Below are 20108 nucleotides of genomic sequence, written 5' to 3'. Positions count from 1 at the left end.
ATCAGTGAGGTCATATGATACATGTCTTTCTCTGATTGACTTATTTCGCTCAGCATAATACCCTCCAGTTCCATCCACGTCGTTGCAAATGGCAAGATCTCATTCCTTTTGATGGCTGCATAATATTCCATTGTATATATATATACCATAACTTCTTTATCCATTCATGTGTCGATGGACATCTTGGCTCTTTCCACAGTTTGGCTATTGTGGACATTGCTGCTATAAACATTGGGGTGCACATACCCCTTCAGATCCCTACATTTGTATCTTTGGGGTATATACCCAGTAGTGCAATTGCTGGGTCATAGGGTAGCTCTATTTTCAACTTTTTGAGGAACCTCCATACTGTTTTCCAGAGTGGCTGCACCAGCTTGCATTCCCACCAACAGTGTAGGAGGGTTCCCCTTTCTCCACATCCCCGCCAACATCTGTCGTTTCCTGACTTGTTAATTTTAGCCATTCTGACTGGTGTGAGGTGGTATCTCATTGAGGTTTCCCTGATGCCGAGTGATGTTGGGCACTTTTTCATGTGTCTGGTGGCCATTTGGATATCTTCTTTGGAAAAATGTCTGTTCATGTCTTCTACACATTTCTTGATTGGATCATTTGTTCTTTGGGTGTTGAGTTTAAGAAGTTCTTTATAGATTTTGGATACTAGCCCTTTATTTGATACATCATTTGCAAATATCTTCTCCCATTCTGTCAGTTGTCTTTTTTTTTTTTTTTAAAGATTTTTATTTATTTATTTGACAGAGAGAGACACGGCGAGAGAGGGAACACAAGCAGGGGGAGTGGGAGAGGGAGAAGCAGGCTCCCTGCTGAGCAGGGAGCCCGATGCGGGACTCGATCCCAGGACCCCAGGACCATGACCTGAGCCGAAGGCAGTTGCTTAACCAACTGAGCCACCCAGGCGCCCTGTCTTTTGGTTTTGTTGACTGTTTCTTTTGCTGTGCAGAAGCTTCTTATGTTGATGAAGTCCCAGTAGTTCATATTTGCCCTTGCTTCCCTTGCCCTTGGCGATGTTTCTAGGAAGAAGTTGCTGCGGCTGAGGTCGAAGAGGTTGCTGCCTGTGTTCTCCTTTAGGATTTTGATGGACTCCTGTCTCACATTTAGGTCTTTCAACCATTTGGAGTCTATTTTTGTGTGTGGTGTAAGGAAATGGTCCAGTCTCATTCTTCTGCATGTGGCTATCCAATTTTCCCAACACCATTTGTTGAAGAGACTGTCTTTTTTCCATTGGACATTCTTTCCTGCTTTGTTGAAGATGAGTTGACCATAGAGTTGAGGGTCCTTTTCTGGGCTCTCTATTCTGTTCCACTGATCTATGTGTCTCTTTTTGTGCCAGTACCATACTGTCTTGATGATGACAGCTTTGTAATAGAGCTGGAAGTCCAGAATTGTGATGCCACCAGCTTTGCTTTTCTTTTTCAACATTCCTCTGGCTATTCGGGGTCTTTTCTGGTTCCATACAAATTTTAGGATTATTTGCTTCATTTCTTTAAAAAAAGTGGATGGTATTTTGATGGGGATTGCATTGAATGTGTAGATTGCTCTAGGTAGCACTGACATCTTCACAATATTTGTTCTTCTAATTCATGAGCATGGAACGTTTTTCCATTTCTTTGTGTCTTCCTCAATTTCTTTCATGAGTATTTTATGGTTTTCTGAGTACAGATTCTTTGCCTGTTTGGTTAGATTTATTCCTAGGTATCTTATGGTTTTGGGTGCAGTTGTAAATGGGATCAACTCCTTAATTTCTCTTTCTTCTGTCTTGTTGTTGGTGTATAGGAACGCCGCTGCTTTCTGTGCATTGATTTTATATCCTGCCACTTTACTGAATTCCTGTATGATTTCTAGCAGTTTGGGGGTGGAGTCATGATTTTAAATGGCTACCAAGGAATCTAATCACATGGGTGTGCCATGCTGTACTTAATCAGTGTCCTGGACGTTCAGGCCATGTCTGAGTCTTCATTATTATTAACTACATAGCAGTGACATCTCCATTTCACGCCAACAGCATTTTAGCTCTTATCGTAGATGCTGTGGGCAGGTGAGCCCAGAGAGGTTAGGTGGCCTGCCCGAGGTCACACAGTGAGTGAGTGGTGGGTCCCGGCCATCTGGCCACAAGGCTGACTGCACCCTGCCCAGCTGCCTCTCCCCAGTGCCAGGAAAGAGAGTGCACAGGTATGGCCTGGGTATGCTGGGGACAGTTGGCTCCTGATACGTTGGTTTGGGTAGGAAAGGGTCAGTGGGGTTTCCCAGGAAGATGCTGCTCTGGGTGGTTTGTGATGGCCCTGAGGAAGGCCAGCTGGTCTCTGCTGCCCACACAGCAGCAAGCTGCCCTGCTGCCCACTCCGCCCCTGCCTGCTGGGGGCAGTGGTGAACTCGAGCCTGGGTATCTGAATTCCAGCAGCCTCGCGGGGAGGCTGTGAGGGTGGGAGCCAGTGAGGTCAAGCAAGCTTGCGCAGGGAGACCACCCAGTTCCTTGTTCCTCGAGGCCTCCACCTGAGGAGGGCAGGAGATACACCTGCCAGTGGCCTTGACCCTGGGGAAGCCTCCTCACCTGGTCCTCTTGTCCCCTTCACAAAGCACTTTTGTACCTCCCTGAAAACCTGTCCTCATCCTTACTTAGCTCCAACCCACTTCCTCTGAGAGACATGACTGGGTTCACTGTTGAGTGTGGGGGGGCAGGCAGGGATAGCAGAGCAGGACCTGCCTTAGGCTTGGCATGGGTGTCCCCTCTCTAGCTGGCTATCACTGTCTGGATCGCTGAGCTTTTGCCCCTTTGCCTGGAAGACTTTTCAATTTTAACCTTTCCGTGTTTTTCTCTAATAGGCCACCATTGGGATTGACTTCTTGTCAAAAACCATGTACTTGGAGGATCGTACGGTGAGTGCCTGACTTTAGAACAGAAGCACAGGGAGGGCTCCTTTGGACTTACCAGCTGGAGCCTTTAGCCGGGCACCACTGAGAGAGCCCCTGCCTACCGCAGAGCCGGCAGGGGCCGCGTCCCAGGCCCGGGGTCCTCCCCCAGCCCCCACCCCACCATGAGGATTACACTGACCCCCCCGGCCCCCCTTGTGACAGGTGCGGCTGCAGCTCTGGGACACAGCCGGCCAGGAGAGGTTCCGCAGCCTGATTCCCAGCTACATCCGGGACTCCACCGTGGCTGTGGTGGTGTACGACATCACAAGTGAGTGTGGGTCCCGGCTGCCAGAGGGAGGGTGGCTCACAGAGGCTCCGGGGCTTGGGTGTGTGTGTGCGCGCGCATGCTGTGTATGCTTGTCTTCTGACTGCAGGAAGACAGGTCCTTGGCGGTGGGGGGTGAGCTGCCTTCGAACACCAGCATGTTTTCCACCTTCCCCCACCCTCCTGTGACAGGCCTGGGTGTGTGGGATTGAGTTGGCCCTGCCCAGAGCAGGGGGCTGTGTGTAGAGGTGAGCACAGGTGAGCTGGTCCTGCTGCCACCCTGCCATGCCCTCCTTGGCCCTGACGGCCAGAAAGACCCCTATGGAGTGACCTGTGTGTGTGTTATGGGTCAGGAAGGGAGAAGACACTGGTGTCTGGGCCAGCCGTGACCCAGCAGCCATTGTTTTGTCAGCCGGCAGCCCAGCTCCTCATAGGCTGTCCTGGGAGGGGAGGCCAAGCAGGTCTGGAGAGCCTTCTTTCGTGTGGCTCTTCTGGCCAGGGCGAGTTCTTGAGAGAACTGCAGAGCCCTGAGGAAGACTCATCGTGGGGGGCAGGGGGAGGGGTTGGTACAGAGGCTCAGCTGCCCAGGCAGGTGTCGCAGAACACACCTGGTAAGCCCTTGTGCTGTGGTCACAGCTGTGGTGGGAGACACCCTGGGTGCTGTCCACAGCACCGAAATCACACGGGGAGGCTTCGAGCCCGCTGCCCCTGGCTCTGCCCATCTCCCCTTTCCACACCTCCCTCTGACCGCGGGCCCCCCCACACCTTGAGTACAGGTGGGAGCTGGGCCCTTCAGCCTGGGTTCATGCAGCCTGATGTGGGCAGGAGGGAGAGCAGGCTGGGGGAAACCGAGGCTTCCTAGGATAGGCTCCCTCTCCTCCCCTCGGGCGTGTGGGCTGCTGAGTGCTGGGCATTGCCCTGCTACCACTCCCCAAGGCCTGTCACATCTTCTGACTGAGGAGAGGGCTGCCCTGAAATGGCCTTACCTCTTGTGCTGTTGTCTCTCCTGGGGCCACCCTGCCCCTCCCCTTACTTGCAGATCCTGAGGGTTCTCCTTGGAAAGTCTGGTCTTGCCCGAGCGCCACCCCCGTCAGTGGGAGACCGCTGTGTAGGGCCCTCTTCCCCCAGGAGCTGCCCTGGTCCCCCACCAACACACACACGAGCACACACGTTTCCAAGCTCAGCCAAGTCCAGTGCACCCATTTCTCATACTCTGCTCTGAGCCCCCAAAGTCAGGTCTGATTCTCAGGTGGGCCCCTAAAACCACTTGTCTATGTAGCAGATCATGACAGTGACCTTCCAACAGGGTGACCCCCCCAACCCAGGGGGTGGTTCAGCAACATGAGGGTCTCTCCAGGGCCCGGGGGCAGGAGCTCCACAGACACTCATGCTCCCCCTCCCCCACAGCCCCCGCTAGAAGGCCCAGACTCACTGGTCTGGGTGTGAGGATGCACAGTCCCCCTCCCTCCTGCTCCTGGTCTCATGCTCCCTCCCACCTTTGCCCTCTACCTGCTCAGGCTGACTCTCACTCTGCTGTCTCCCCACCTTCCACTTCCAGATCTCAACTCCTTCCAGCAGACCTCTAAGTGGATCGACGATGTCAGGACAGAGAGGGGCAGCGATGTTATCATCATGCTGGTGGGCAACAAGACGGACCTGGCCGACAAGAGGTAGGTGTGAGGGTGCGAGGTGCGGCGTGCTGGCAGGCCTGGCCCACCCTCCGCTCCCCTGCAGCTGGGATGTGTAGTGGTGAGTCTGTGCTTCCGACCTGTCCCCAGGCATCTGAGGAAGGCCCCCTGGGGACACTGGAGGCTTTGAGAGCACCTGGCAGACCCTTGCCCACAGCGGCTCAGCTCTGCAGCCCCACCTTCCACTGTGTGCAGGGGCGCGCCTCCGCGAGAGGTCTGCATGGAGCCCTGTGCGCCCGGCCCCACACAGCAGTGTGCGGTCTGGGGCCCGGCCGTGGCCACAGCGCCACTGCAGACGGCAGTCCCTTGGGCCCCCGGTGGCTTCTGCTTCTGCTTGGTGTCTCTGCCCCCACGAAATGCCTGTGCCGGGGTGAGGGTTCTGATCGCCAGGTGTGACCGTGCAGAATTTCCTCTTTGCTCTGCCGCCAGCGCACAGACGGGGCTGACCCAGGTGCCGCCCGCATCCATTCGTCCACTTCTCTCACGGCACCCAGCCTGGGCAGATAAAGCAACAGGTCTGGACTGCTTCCGCCTGGAGCGTGCTCTGGCCCCCTACACAATTCTCTGACTTAGAGCCTGCTTCGTTGGAGTCCTGTCCTTGAAGCAAGGGAAATGGGACTCAAAGCCCGGTTCTGTTGCTACGTACCTCTCAGTACAACCTGCAGGCAGGCACTTTTAACTGTCCTCCTGTGGAGAAGGGGACTGATGACACCACCTGAGAGGCGCTGTGTGGTTCGAAGTGCTTTCGAGATACAGGCGCACGGGACGGTCCTGTTGACTGTTGGGAAGGTCCACCGCCTGCCGCAGGGCCTGCTCCTGAGCTGGGAGGCACCATGGAAGGGAGATGGGGGGGGAAGCTGGTGTCCCGCTGTGGCCCCGTGCCCTTCGTCCTGGACGGGGGCCCTGGATCCGAGCCCTGTCCTCAGGGTTGACTCGGGGGCTAGGCCCTCCTAATCTCAGGCTGCTCCCTCCGCCTCTACCGGGGGCTTATCTTCCCATCTCCCCTCACTCACAGGCAGATAACTATCGAGGAGGGGGAGCAGCGCGCCAAAGAACTGAGCGTCATGTTCATCGAGACCAGCGCAAAGACCGGCTACAATGTGAAGCAGGTAGGATGCACCTGGCGCTGATTCTGGCCGGCCTGGCCAAGGGACCACGTGTGGCTTCCAGCCCGGTCAGTCACGGGCTCGGCTCCAACTTGCCCTGAGGGGCCAGTGACCAGGTTGGGGCAAGCAACCAGAGCACCAGGAACCCCACCTAATGGGAAACAAGCTAACCCTAGAGCTGGGAAACCACGAGACAGGGTAAGAGCACTCACTCTCCGGGCATGTCCGGAGCATGTCATCCTTAGCCACCACACAGCAACCAGTCGTGTGGCCCCGTAACATGCTGGGTGTCCAGCCACCAACTTCCTGGTGAGAGAAGCAGCATCTCCCTAGCATCTTACCTCACTTGGGATGGGGGTATGGGAAATTCAATCCGACTAGCATTTGGGGGTTCATGCCTTGCACTTGGCAAGTCCTCAGGGCTGCAGAGGGCCAGGCGGGCTTGGAGAGAGGAGCCTGCCCTGGTGCTGTTGGAGCTTGCAGTGGGCGGAGGGGGGGTGGGGGGGTGGGCAAGAGGCCCGGGAAATCAGGACGATCAGAGAAGCCGTGGAGGAGGTTACGGCTGAGCCTCGCAGCTGGGGGCTTCCCTAGGTCCACGGACCCCCAAGGATGGGAGTCCGCAGGTGAGCGGACTTGGGTCGGAAAGAGCCACCCCTCCATCTTCACGCACCTGTGACGGCCCTGCAGCACCTCCTTCAGCCGTGAATGAAGGCAGCAGGACTCTGTGCTCGTGGTGGCACCTGTGGCTTGATCACAGGACAGACCCCAGCCGTTCTCTTGTCCCCTCGCAGTGTTACAGGTCTCTTGGCCTTTACGTGCGTCACCGCTCCAGTTCGCTGGGGGGTGGGGGGGTGGGGGGACTGTGTGACTTGACCTGCGGCTGGAAGCACAGATGCTGCTGCATAACCAACTGGTGTCTTCAAAGATTTTTGAGCGTATTTCAATTGTGAATGGTTTCCTCCGTACGCCTGCGTCACTGACTTCACACACTTATGAGGAGCCCATAGGCTCAGCAGACGTGCCAGAGAGGTCTCTGGTTCACAAAAGGTTAGGAGCCCCTGCCTTCAAGGAACAGAGAGCTTGAAGGGGTGAGGAGGGAGGGTGTTCCAGACAAAGGGTAACGCCTGAGCAAAGGTGCGGCAGGAGGGGTGCTGTGGCAGGGGGAGGGGACTCTGAGTGTGGAGCATGGCTTGGCTGGCGGGGGGGGTCCCTTCTGCCCTGCTGCCCCGAGCAGCGCCTGGGAGCACTACACAAGCTGCCCGTCAGCTCTTGGCCTGGATACAGTGACGGTTCACCCGACAGGGGCAGTGCCCGTGGCATTGGGGAAGGTGGCAGAGGAGCGGAGACAGAATGAGGGGCCCCATAGCCCCCAGGTCTCAGGGCCTTCCTCCCCAGTTAGAGCGCCCTCAGCGTGGCTCTGCTCACGCCCACGCCCTTCCCAGTGCCACTCCGGTGTCTCTTAGAGCAGGGGCTACCTGTCCCTGGAGGCACGTAGGAGGCACTGGGTTGCTGCTTTGTGTGGCCCCGATGGCAAGCCCCGCCTCCCGGAAGCAGTGGGCAGCAATCCATAAGGCAGGTAGCTTCTGCCCTAGTGGTCAGGGGCAGGGAGACACCGATGCCTCCCTTTTCAGAATGCTCTGGAACCCAGGTGTTGGCCTAAGCAGGAATTAAATGTGGTCAGTTCAGACTCTGTGGCTCAGAGGAAGTCTTCATGCAGTGCAGACTCCTGGACTCTAAGTCTGATCATATCTGCTCTCAGAGCCCCACATGTGACCCCAGGAGTTTCCTTCTAACTGGCAGTTTGGCCACTGGCAGAGGCTGTGACCGTTTTGACAGACAGACAGGCAGAGCAGGGCTGCCTGGGGCAAGGCCATGAAGGAAAGCTCAGGAGTGACCTGGCCCTCTCCACCCTGGCTCACTTCTTTCTGCCCCACTTCTGAACCCCCTCTGCATCCTGCCCACATCCCATACCCTACCAGGCCCACCAGTGACTTCCCCACTCAGGCCCTCACCACCTTTGGCCCTGTCACCCAGCCTGGGTGCTCCCCACAGAGCTGGGCCCTAGGGTGAGAGCATGAACCAGACGCGCCCTCCTTAGCTCACGCAGTCCCCGAAGTTGGAGTATATGGGGGGGAAAGGGGGTGTTCAGAATCTTCTGGTGCCTTATACTTGTGTTTTGTACTTGTCACCTCCTAGGTTCCATGTCTGCCCTGCCTGACATCCCACCTACCCCTGCCCCAGTGCGCATGCACGCACACACCACACAGCTCTCCCTGTGCACTTACACAGACTTACACAGAAACCGCACATGAGCACACACTCTACACACATTCCCCCCCACTTACACAAATTCACACACACACACACACACACCCGCACATCCACATTTTCCACACATACACCTCCACACACAACATACACGTCACACTAACACCCACATCCGAACAAACCCACAGCATCACATTCACAGTCCTGTATGCTTATTCTCTTGGAAATGTCTCCTTCCAATGTGACTGCGCGGCCCTGGCTCCCAGCACCCTGCTGCCTCCGTGCCTGTGGACCCGCAGGCCCCCCGTGAGGAGAGGGTCATTTGTCTCCAGGGCAGGTCAAAAGTTGGTTCCCCAGACCTGGTGCCCGCACAGGCAGTGGAACAGGAGCCCGCCTAAGTGCTTGCCTCCCGGGGCCTAGAGCACGTTGTGCACCGGGGCAGGCCCCGTGCAGTCGGCATGACCCGTGCTCAGCTCCTGGTGACCCGTGGACAGCCTGCCTAGGTGAGAGGCCTGTCAGGGCCCAGACCTGTGACAGGCCCTAGGGGCAAGGGAGGGAGAAGTTAGGTGCAGCCCCTGCCCTCCAGGGCACAGTTAGCAGGACAGGAGAACAAGGCCCCGGGTCAGGACGAGAAGAGGCAAGAGGGTGGAGACAGAGTGGGGGCAGGAAGGACAGGGCCAGGGGCTCATGCTGCATCTCCCCCTCTCTCCAGCTCTTCCGACGTGTGGCGTCAGCTCTGCCTGGAATGGAGAATGTCCAGGAGAAAAGCAAAGAAGGGAGTATCCTTTTCCTTTGATAAGTGAGTGAAAGATGTGCTGGAGAAGGCAGTTTATCCATTGACATATTCACTTAGTACTTTAGAACAGTGGGCGAGCCCACGCCTGGTCTCCAGCCCATCCTTCCCTGCTGAGGGGTATGGTGTGGGCCCTCCTCTGGACCGGGACAAGGCTGAACTCCAAGGGCTTTAAGACCTCATCCAGTTCGAACAGTCTTAAGTTTCTATTTCCAAATCGATGGGGGGGGGGGGGGTACCAGATGGATGTGAATGACCATGTGGGGGGGGGAGTGAGAAATAGTAACTGCCCATGTTCGCAGTGAGCATCACTTTGTATTTCACGGGTACCAGTAGACCCTCCACTGCATGGAAGGCTTCTGTACACCCAGAACACGGTTCAGCCTAGTCTCCATGAGCCCGTTTCCCCAACAGATACCTCCTCCCATGTCCTGCCCGCTCCCTGGGCCCGGCCCTGCACAGCCCCTGAGCACCCACTGCTCTGTGGGACACGGTCTGCAGCCACTCGCACAGCCCGCCCCAAACCTCAGACCACACCCAAGCTGAAATGGAGGTTCAGAGAGGTAGTCTGATTGGCCCAGTGGGAAGGAAGGCGGTTGTTTGTTTATACTCTGCCATGTTAACAAAAAAATGTGTTCATGTATATATACACAAGAGAAAAATGTTATTTGTGTAGGTGTAGGGAAAATAAAAATAGGGAATGTCAGAGAGAAAGTCATACTCAAAATATATGCCATGGCCAGAGTGGCAAGGAGGGAAAATGGGGTCTTTAGAAGCCTGGCCCTTTATAGTACGTAAAGCCAAAAAGAGTCTCCCCATAGTCCTTAAACAGGGGCCACGAAAACACCTGTAGGACGGCCGCAGCAGGCCCCACGGCAGCGCCCCCTGCACATTCACCCTGTCCGCCGCCCGGTACCGCCCCACAGCGGGCCCATGGGGCGCAGCAGCCTGGCTGGGCATTCTGAACCCGTTCCTCGGGTGGTTCTGACGGGTACTCCTCCCGCCCACAGTCCCCAGAGCACCCGTGGGAGGGGCTGGAGGCCTTTCCCAGGGCTGTGGCTTCCCCCCCCCCGCAGCATCCTCAGAGTCTAAGTGACACACTCTGACTAGAACTCGAGGGGTCACCGTGGCAGTGACTGGCTAGGGCAAGGCCCCCCTAGGCCTGCGCTCAGACGTGGGAATCCATGTGTGGCCAGCAGGCTGTCCACTTCCAGTGCACTTGAGGATGGGATGGACTGCTGACAAGGCTGGGGCCCTGGACCAGGAAGGCTTCTGAGGAAGGGCCTGTTGTGCCTGTGTTTACGTGGTCATCCCACAGCCCGAGGCTGGCTTTGCTTCTGGTGGGTGAGGGGGAGGGGTTGTGTGAAGAAGAGGGGTGGGAGCCGGGGACCCTGCATCCTTCCTCCCCAGGCCCAGCAAAGACCGGAGTCCCTAGGTATTTGTGCAAGGATGGAGCACCTGCACAGGGCAGCTGAGGGGTGCCCAGGGACAGGAGCCAGGGTGGCAGCTTCTTGGCAGTCATCTTCCTTAGCCCGGCCCCCTGCAGTGATCGACATCAAGCTGGACAAGCCCCAGGAGCCTCCAGCCAGCGAGGGAGGCTGCTCCTGCTAATGCAGCCTGCCCGGCCGGCTTCCTTTAACACTACTCGCTTGTTGTGTTGCTTCCTATTGGTTAGCTTCCTAAGGGGGGTGGGAAAGGAGCTTATCAGGATGGGAGGATTTTTCTTTTCTCTCTGTCTCTGGGAGTAGGGTGGGGTGGGGAGGGAGGCTGGGCATCAGGGATCACGTCACTCTTAACAGCTGTTACTTAAACAACTATTTTTTGGTTTGGTTGTAATATATTGTACTTTATTAAGATTGCCAAAAACTGTTAAAATTAAAAAAAAAAATTTAAATCATGTGTATACAACTTTTTGCCAGATAAAAATGTAGTCATTTTTATTTAAAATATGTGCTTTTTGTTTTTGTATATTTGTAAACTTACAGAGAACATTTTCCACACACCTCCTCCTTCCTGCCCTCTTTGAATGGTTCATCACCTCTGCCCTCCTTCCACCCCAGCCCGATAAATTACAATTAATGGGGCAACTTAATTAGGCTCCAATCCCAGGCCCCAGCCACCAAACAGGCCCTACCTGGCTAAATCAAACACTGAACAAAACAGCCTCTAAAGAGGCAACTTTTAATTCTGTCCTCCTTCCGTGGCCAGAGTGGGACATCAGCCATGGTTCTGAGCTGAATTAAGGCCTTGTGGACGGCAGGGAGCCCAGCGGGAGGCCTTACTGGAATTACTCCTGCCTCTCCCTTCCCCTCCCTGACAAGCCTTGAAGGGGTGGAGAGCACTTGCCACAGGCAGCCTGTGTCCTCTGTGGCCCCCTCAGTGATTGGCAGAGCAAGAGGTCGTCGGAAGGAAGGACGGGGCGCTGTTGGCAACTATGGGCTTGTACAAGTAGATCTGTGGTTCATAGCCTTGGGGCACCATGTGTGTTTCTGAAGACGTCCTAACCAACCTTCCGGGCGGTCAGCACCCATGTCTGGGTTGAATCTAAGGGAAGGGCCAAAAGAAACTCAGTGTGTGCTGCCCTGAAGCCCTCGTCCTTACACGACAGGGAAGCTAGAGCCTGTATCACACGGTGTTTGTGACTGGGGAAGGGGGGTCGACCGCGGTACCGCCACCTTGAAGACTCATGTTCAGATCCTCGGTTGCTAATACTGTTGAGTGCTGTTCTGGAAAAGCTGACTTGCCCCACCGGCATCATGCAGTTGTAATCATTGTGCACGTACCTTTGAGGATATTGTAGCAGCGCTCTGGTTGCCTGAGGGTGCCGCTGACGTGGGGTCTCCAGAAGGCTGCCCAGAGAGAGCCATCCTTGCCATTTCGACTCCTTTCTGAGAAGGGCTTAGTCCTGAGGGCTGTAAAAGTCTCTCAAGAGAATTCTAAGTGATGTAACCCATGGGGCCGCATTCCAAATAGACCCAGACGTACTGAACCGAGCCTGCATAGAGCCAGGCAGTAGGCAGCAACTCTGGCCCAAAACGGTAAACCCTGCCCTCCAAGCTGGCATTGTCTCTGCCTCCAGACTGCTGTCGGGCGTGTCCTAGGTGAGCTAAATGACCATCTGGGAGTGGGTGGGTGGGGTGGGATTCCTCCACAAAGCAGGACTCCAACAAGTTATTGTAGTGAATTTTGGAACTTCTCAGAAACTAATCCAAAATGGCAGCCAATAAGTAGACAGGACTCACTGGTATTTGTCCAGTGGGCCTGTCACACACTCTCAGCTTAAGGAGACTATATGACAGAGCTGTTGTTTAGGGAGGACTTTATCTTCAGGTGAAGAAGAGAGGAAGCAGGATTCTCACTGAGCTCCTCTTCCAGAAGGCAAAGACTGATGTATGAACGTAATTCCAGTGTCAATGTGTTTAGTTTTTATATGTGTGTACATAATTATATATAGAGATAGACTTGTGTATACACCTTCCACACACATTCTCACAGAGATACACGTGCTCAATGTATATTCTTGTTTTTCCTGCTCTCAAGTTGGAACTTGCATTGTGATAACAGTTTTGGAAATTCAAAAGTACTGCAACGTGTTGAAATAAGAAATACTTAATATTGTCAAAAAACTTGTGATTGTCTTGCCATCAATAAACTAATGCATAGATGTGTTCAACTACAGGCAAAAATAGCCATGGGAATATGTGCACCATTTCTCTCTATACTTATATGCATCGGTGTGCATGCCCATGTGGGCCAGTCCCTCCCACCATGGCACCCCCGCCCCCAAGTGGTGCTTGTTGGAAGAGTGCTTACTTACCTCGTGAGAATTTATAGGAGTCCGTGTTACAACGTCCGGCCTGGTTGGCAGTGAGGCCCGTTGCTTTTGGCCTCTGGGACAGCCCCATTTGCTGGGATCTGCATTGGGTCCCAGGGAATGAATGTATGGTGGATTCTCATTTTCTTGGTACTAAAGAGTAGCTTTTCTTAAACATTCCTGTAAAAACAAAGGAGAAACTCCCATTCCCTTCTCATGTGTACACATAGTTAAGGCACCACGAACACTTTTTTCCATCATAGCCTAGGAACAGTGAGAGATGCGGTAGATGTCACATGGCTTGATGTGGCCTCGATGAGCCCTGCCTTGCTAGCATGTATACAAGGTCCTCTCTCGAGTCCAGGCTCTCCCCAGCCCTGCAGGCTTGAGGCGAGGGCAGTTGTCTCCTCTTGCCCTCCCGTCTTAGTGGTGCCACGCCATGCCATGACCCTCCTTCTCTCAGGCCTGATTCCCACCCCTCACTTCCTGGTCTGTTGAGGTAGCCAGATCTCTTGCACAGAAGTGGGTTGGTTCCTTGGCTCTCATGTTGAGCAGCTGCCATCACTGTTCTCTTGCCTGTAGGTGGTATCTTGACTTGGGAGTTAAGGTTCAGTAATAAAATGATCAGATTCCCTTGAAGAAGAGGGGATGAAATTGCCTCCACATCCCCAGCGAGTGTGACATCCCAGCCGAATCCAGATGGGCTAGCCTGAGGCAAAGCCATCGTTCAGTCCCCTCCCTAAGGAGATGGCCAGAGTCCTCTTCAGGCCCTTTTTCTTTTTTGGGGGGGGGTGTCTCAAAAGCTGTCAGTAAAGCCCCTATTCCACAGGCATCTGAAAAACAGCGTAAGATGCAGGAGCAGATAGCGTGTTTGGAAATGCACACACGTGCCAGAGTGAGGGTGTGATGTCAGCAGCTTAAGTGTGAGAAGTGCAGCGTAGAGTCTGCGTCAGCAAGCCGGGCTGTTGTGAGCGAGTCCCTCTAGGTCAGAGGCCTGTCTGCTGTCACTGTCACCACTCTCTTCTGTCTGCATGCTCCCGGGTCTGAGGGGCAAGGCCAGGTGGTTCAAGAGTCTCAGGCAACAGAAACAAGAACGAAAACGGCAGCAGCTAAGCGTACAGACTTGTCTCGAGTGCAGTGTCTCCGGCCTCTCAACGGCAAGCCGGCGCTGGGAGCCCCTGCCCTCAAGGACCAGCTGTGACAGAACGGCGCCGCTGGCTTCGGTGTCCTGCAGGCACAGCAGCCTCATTCCTTCACACGGCAGAAGGCAGGTGAGGGTGTCAGGATGTGAGGACAGGTAGCCAAGGACCGAGTCCCATCCGAGCCACGTGAGGGGCAGCCGAGCAGAGAAGTTTTTGTGCGCCAACCAAGCCGGGCTGTACGCTCACTGATTTCCAAACTACCTCTCCCCCGAGCATGTGCGGCATCGCCCCCTAGCTACGGCAGCAGGATGCGGCGGTCTCAGAGGCAGAGAAGGGCCCCTTGCTTCTGGTCACCCCGCGAGCCAGAAGCGGTCAGAGCCAAGGTGTTTCCATTCTTCAATCATCGCCAACCTGGGTGTGCAGATGTGACCGTGCACTTGCACGTAAAGGGCTGCCGGGCACGGGTGCTCCTCTGACCACCTCTGCTGAGGACTCTGGCCAGCGTAGCTGAGTGAGCTGGGAAAGAACGCATGTCCATTTCACACTCCTCCATTGCCAAGAAGGGCCAGTCCCCAAGTCCACTCTGATTGTCAATGGGCACCCACAGACCAGGGCACCCTTTTGAGTTTTTGTTTGAAATGAACTATCTAGGTGTTCCAAAACCTTGGGCTCTCATGTGTAAACTCTCCGGCGCCAGATCCCTGTGTGGCTGACACTCCCCGCAGGGCATGGCTTATCCTTGCAGTGGGGTTTGGAAACTTCCTCCCAGTGGGAAGCCTCCAGACGCGGAAGGCCAGCTTGCATCGTGTGGTGTGTCAGCTTGTCCCCTCACTTACCTGCACCCATCCCCTTGAAAGTGGTTGGCCATGAGGAACACAGAGGGTGGCATTTCCATCGTTTACTGGCTCAGCAGGCATAAATGGCCACATTGACTTTACATAAAAACTGTGTAAAATGTGGAAGACTCAGCATGTTGAGCAAACAATAAACTGTCCTGATTCTCAACACAAAACATCTTGTCCAATGTTTCTAAGTGGTGCAGTCACATATGGGGGGCCGGGGGAGGCGGGAGGGCTGCGCAAAAACAGATTTCCTCGTGTGCCTGCTCCACAAACCATCATCCCACGTCTGGGGGCTAGGCCTGCCACCCAGAGCCCTCTGCCTCCTCCTATTCACCTGGGCCCTCCACAGCCTCAGACACACTAATGAGGTGGAAGGGTCACTCATTTCCATCACTCTGCCTAAAGGCTCATGGAGAGGGAAGCCCCAGGCCGAACTGAGACTCAGGGCTGTGTGATAACTTCTGTCATCCCTGGTCTCCACTTGCCATGGCTGGGGTTTTGAAGGGTGGGTGTGGGGACTGAATCTCTCTCCCTTCTGGTGATCTCCAGAAAGCCATTTAAAGAATTTAAGGTGCACCATAATCATCCTCCAGGTGACACCAAGCAGCCACATACCACCTCCTGCTTGTCCCCACACTAGAGAACATCCCTGAGAGGCCCCTTCAGGTGTCAGTCATCTCCAGACTAAAAGATGCCCTGAAGGCCTGGACAGTTGTGAGACCAATCCAGAGAGGACACAAAGGCCAAGATCAGGCCCAGAACTGCTCTGGCCTGAAAATGCTGGGAATCCTGGAGCTACGGAGTAAGCCAAGTTCACCAGGTCTCATTCTTCGAGTTCAACTTCACTACCTATCTTTCCCCTTCAAAGGTTCTAAAGTTTCTGGAACACCCCCCCATCTGCCACCTCTAAATTAGGAGGAACAGGAAATAGATGTTCTGCCCACTAAGCCTAACTTCTCCGGCTGCCAGATGTAAAATGAGGTAGAGGAGGTCCAAGGGATGTCAAGGGGCAGAGGCCTCACAGCCCAAGTGCACACACTCGTACAAACCAGACTGAAGCCAGAGGCAAGCTATTCCAAACCCACAACCATTTTTTCCAAGATTACCGTGCTCAGGATGACAGGACTTGAGACAGCAAGGGGAGGGCATAACATAGGACACAGCATTGACACACACAACCCTCCAGCAGCCCCAGCCCTTGCCAGAAGAACGGAACCCCCTGGGATTCCCCAGACACGAACGTGAAGATGACAGAGGGTTGGTGAATGACCTGTCTGACGTGCCCCGCAGGGCACTGAGGGATGCTGCTCAAGGGGGGTTTCCTTATCACTGTAGCTGCGTTTGTGTCCAGTGAGCAAGAGTGGAGAAAGGGGCTTTGATAATCCTCTGCTAACCTCAAATTCAGAAATGCCAAAATAAGTATGCCGATATACAAATATACCAAAAATACCACAAAAACACACATTTCAGTTGAACACAATAATCTTAAGTCAACGGAACACTAAGTGACTCACACGTACCAGGACCCCAGGGGGACACTGGGATCCCAGGAGGCACTGAGACAGAAGCCACGGGAAAAGCTAAGTGGCACGCCCCACTAACAACAGCTGTTGTTGACTCGGACCCCAGCAAATGGGCAGGTGCCTGGCAGTGGAGGGACTACCAAAGCCTCAGAACCCTTGGGCAAGGGCTTGAAAAAAAAGCTGGAACAAACAGTATGGCCAGCACCCCAACCCCTCATTCTGCACGCGTGCTCCATACCCTGTGGAAGACCCCATTCCAGAAGCAGTGGCGTGCCCAGGGCACATTCATCGCAGCCAACTCCCTATAATGGCACCTCCCCCTTAGCAAGGAACGGGGTCATTCGTATCAGGTGGCCCGTGAGCAAGTAGCAGGACCCATACACACCCAGTGGCCCAGACACCGTTGTGTGCCCCAAGAGCTGGTGCAGACCACAACAGTCTCAACTATGACCCACAGCTGTGCCTTGTCTGCCAGTCCCCATGACTGATCTCTCCCCATTCTGGCCACACTTGCCTCCCATCTCATGGAGAAATGGGACTACTTTGACTGAAGGACCTCAGGGCCACAAGAGAATACCAACAGACTAGAGAACACACAGGACCTCTCGAAACCCCATCCCAGCACCCAAGGACTGGTCACCATGATCTCATCCTGGCCCAAACGCACAAGAATGGGATGACTAGCAGTGGAATAGGAAGCAGGATGAGAGCGCCCGGGAGGGACTCTCACCTGCTTGCTTACTTCATACCCTGTGCGAAAAACTAAACAGGGCGTGTGGCCCAAAGGACTTAAAAACCAAGCCTACTGAAGGCACATGTGATACTCCAGGGCAGGTGACTTCGGAGGGTGCTCCTAGGAGTCCCATGTGCCTGGTACAGGACACACTGAGCATGCAGACTCGAGACCACACCAGATCTGCCACTGAGTTCAATGTTTAGGAGCAGGGTCCTCAGAACAGCTGTCTGACGGGCATCACAGATTATTCTGATGCACACCAGCGTCTGAGAATCACTGTTTGAGAGAGAACTTTACCTTTCTGGTGTACTGCTTCCCCCAGTAAACAATTTATTAACCAGAAAAAATCAGAACGAAGCTAAGAGAACACATGCCTCTTAACAGAAGTGTCAAGCCACTGATTTTTATTCACATGAGCACCTACTGTGATTATGTGAATGTGTCACATTCATCACATTCTCTGTTGATTTGTGATTCATTATTCTTACCTGTCTCCTTGAATTACTGCTGGCTAATAAGGAAAGGGCAAAAACTAAGAATCCAAAGGATGGTAAGAACACGAGCAGCAATGAGGCTTTCGAATAAGAACTCTGCCAGGGTCAAGGCTCAACGTCTTCTCCATTTCCGCCTGCACTTCCTCCACAGGCGAGCAGCAAGGCGTATGACCGAGGGCTGGGGGCTGGAGGGCTCTCGAGCCGAGCTAGGATGACCCACGGGAAGGGGGGGAAGGCAGAGGCTTGGGTTGTAGTGCACACACACGGGGACCACACTCCCTGGGATGTTTTCGGCTCCATGCTTCTATTCTTTGACTCTCACGGCCAGGTGAAGTGCCCATGCCGCCTGCTGAGCACCCCGAGCACCTCTCCTGTCATGGCTCTGACCACACTGTTCTGGGACTAGCTTCTCCCTCACCCACAGCTACCCTTGTCCCCTCTGAAGCTTCAGTGGGGCTTGTCCCTGAGTGTGTGAAGTAGGCACAGCAGTTTGTTCTTGCGTATGCTGCCATCTTCAGGCCCTGCACTCTAACACAGGCTCCCAGTTGTACTCACTCTACCATTCCATTCAATTGCTTTGAGCCAGACAGGTTGTTTTATTTACTAAGTAACACATGAATAATTTATAAAAGCCATAAAAGAGCCAACATTCAAGAAGACAACAAAGAACATCACTTTGAAAAAGCTGACTTTTCTTTTAACCACCAGTGAATATACACTTTAAGAAACTATGGAGAACTTCTTTCATTCACACGTGTTCCGTTAACATCCCAGCTCTGAGTACAAAACAGAGGCTGGTCAAACAGCATAGGAACGTAGCCCAGGAGCCCTCAGCCATCCAAAAACTCACAACAGCTTCTAAATCTTCATATACTCCTCAATTAAGGGAAAGCACAAGACCACACTAGACCCTTGGCATGTGGGGTGTAGCACTCATAGTTCTATCATCTGGGAATGACTCTGGGGGTTCAGGGCATGTTTTTGAAACCTAAGTACTATGAGGCTGGAGTGTGGACAAGTCACCAAGCTGATGAAGAACAGACCCGCTGTCAACACAGCCTTGCTGTTTCCTACCTGTCTTCGCATGTCGGGAGACTGCACTGTAACTACACCCATACCTCTGAGAATTCACAAAGGACTAGAGGAGGGACTGCCCATGAATGTCAAGGGCAAATGGAATCAACTGGTTCCATACACAGGTTTGTTTTCAGGAAAAGGGACTAACACACAGAAGCAGAGGATGAGAAACTTTTCCGATGATAACCATACTCTCATGATAATATCCGCTCTATGCAGATCCACTTGTTATGGTCACAAAGACCTTAACCCCAGGTCAAGCATTCACTAAAGGGCCAAAACCTAAACCTTAGCCAAGGGAAGACACAGAGGCAGGTAAGTGACTAGAGAGCACTGAGGGAGAACTAAACTTAAAAACAAAAATTCCAAGTTACTTTCAACAACAATTTGTTTCCAGAACAAGAAAATGTTTCTAATTACATTTTGTACCCCTTCTTTATCAACTCCAGGCTACCACACTGTTTTCCAAAACTGTCAGCCACCCACCCATCCACACCCACACCCACTCTCACTCTCTCTCTCCTCCCCCCCCCCCCCCCCCCCCCCTCCCTCCCCCTTCCTCCCCCCCCCCCCCCCCGCCCCGCCGTCCTGAGCTCCGGCCCCGCCCCTCAAGCGATTTTAGCCAGCCATTTCTCCAGGTCCTGGATGTCGGCAGTGTCCCCTCTTCCGCCCTTGGCACTGCACTCCAGGAACTCCACTTTGAGGGGCAGCTGCGAGAACTCAAATTCTTTGCCTTTCTTTCCCAGCTGAGTAGGGGCAGTGCTGGAACTGTCCAGTGTGCTGGGGGCAGCAGAACGGGTGACTCGTAAAGTGTTGCTATGAGACAAAAGAAAAACGAGTCAGGAAGGAGAGGAGTAACTTTTATATAACAACTAAAGGCCTTTAGGAAGCCATACTCTTTCGTAAACATTTCAGCACTCATAACATAAAACTGTGAATTATGCTATGAAGACTGTTGACTAATCCTTTGCAGTCACAGATTGCTCTCAGACAGGAGAGACAGGGGTCTAGACGGACTTGGCCTGACGAGAGCAGCTTAATCATGTGCCCAGGTCACACCAACCACCTCTCAGCCCAGGGCCCCCTTATCCCCTTCCACTAGGATCATCAGCATGATGCCATTTTTGAACATATTTTTTAAATACATGCTGTATGTGTTACAATAACTTAAGTCTCTGAAAGTTAAGTGTGGGAAAATGCAGTATTTATATTTATCACGAGTCTATGTGGATACAGAGCTTAGTAAAACCACAAACTCCAGATTCTCATATCCGGTTTGGGCACAATTACTACTCTCCAACCTCTTTACCCATGAAAACCTTCCCAATTTAAGTTGTCTTACTGCCACCTGCTGACCCCAAAAAAGGGTGCACAGCAATGCTCATGTGTCTACTTTTCCCACCCTTTTCTGCTATCCAGAAGCAGTGAATGTG

General features: G+C 53.8%; 2 protein-coding genes across 2 annotated transcripts in view; one reads left to right on the top strand and one right to left on the bottom strand.

The window, feature by feature from the left end:
* Positions 1–10924, top strand: part of RAB6B (RAB6B, member RAS oncogene family) — a 58649-nt gene extending 47725 nt beyond the window's left edge. The window contains exons 3-8 of the mRNA XM_034994956.1: positions 2839–2892; positions 3091–3196; positions 4751–4862; positions 5896–5989; positions 8967–9033; positions 10594–10924. Of these exons, the coding sequence (XP_034850847.1) occupies positions 2839–2892; positions 3091–3196; positions 4751–4862; positions 5896–5989; positions 8967–9033; positions 10594–10658 (498 nt within the window). The 3' untranslated portion in view covers positions 10659–10924. The remainder of the gene's footprint in view (positions 1–2838; positions 2893–3090; positions 3197–4750; positions 4863–5895; positions 5990–8966; positions 9034–10593) is intronic.
* Positions 10925–19246: 8322 nt separating this feature from the next.
* Positions 19247–20108, bottom strand: part of LOC118003867 (serotransferrin-like) — a 54042-nt gene continuing 53180 nt past the window's right edge. The window contains 1 exon segment of the mRNA XM_034994943.1: positions 19247–19491. Coding sequence (XP_034850834.1) covers positions 19284–19491 — 208 coding nt within the window. The 3' untranslated portion in view covers positions 19247–19283.

Source organism: Mirounga leonina, unplaced genomic scaffold (assembly GCF_011800145.1).
Source record: "Mirounga leonina isolate KUSES-001 unplaced genomic scaffold, KU_Mleo_1.0 Mir_115, whole genome shotgun sequence".
NCBI classification, from domain to species: Eukaryota; Metazoa; Chordata; class Mammalia; order Carnivora; family Phocidae; genus Mirounga; species Mirounga leonina.
This window is presented reverse-complemented; position numbering and strand designations above follow the sequence as displayed.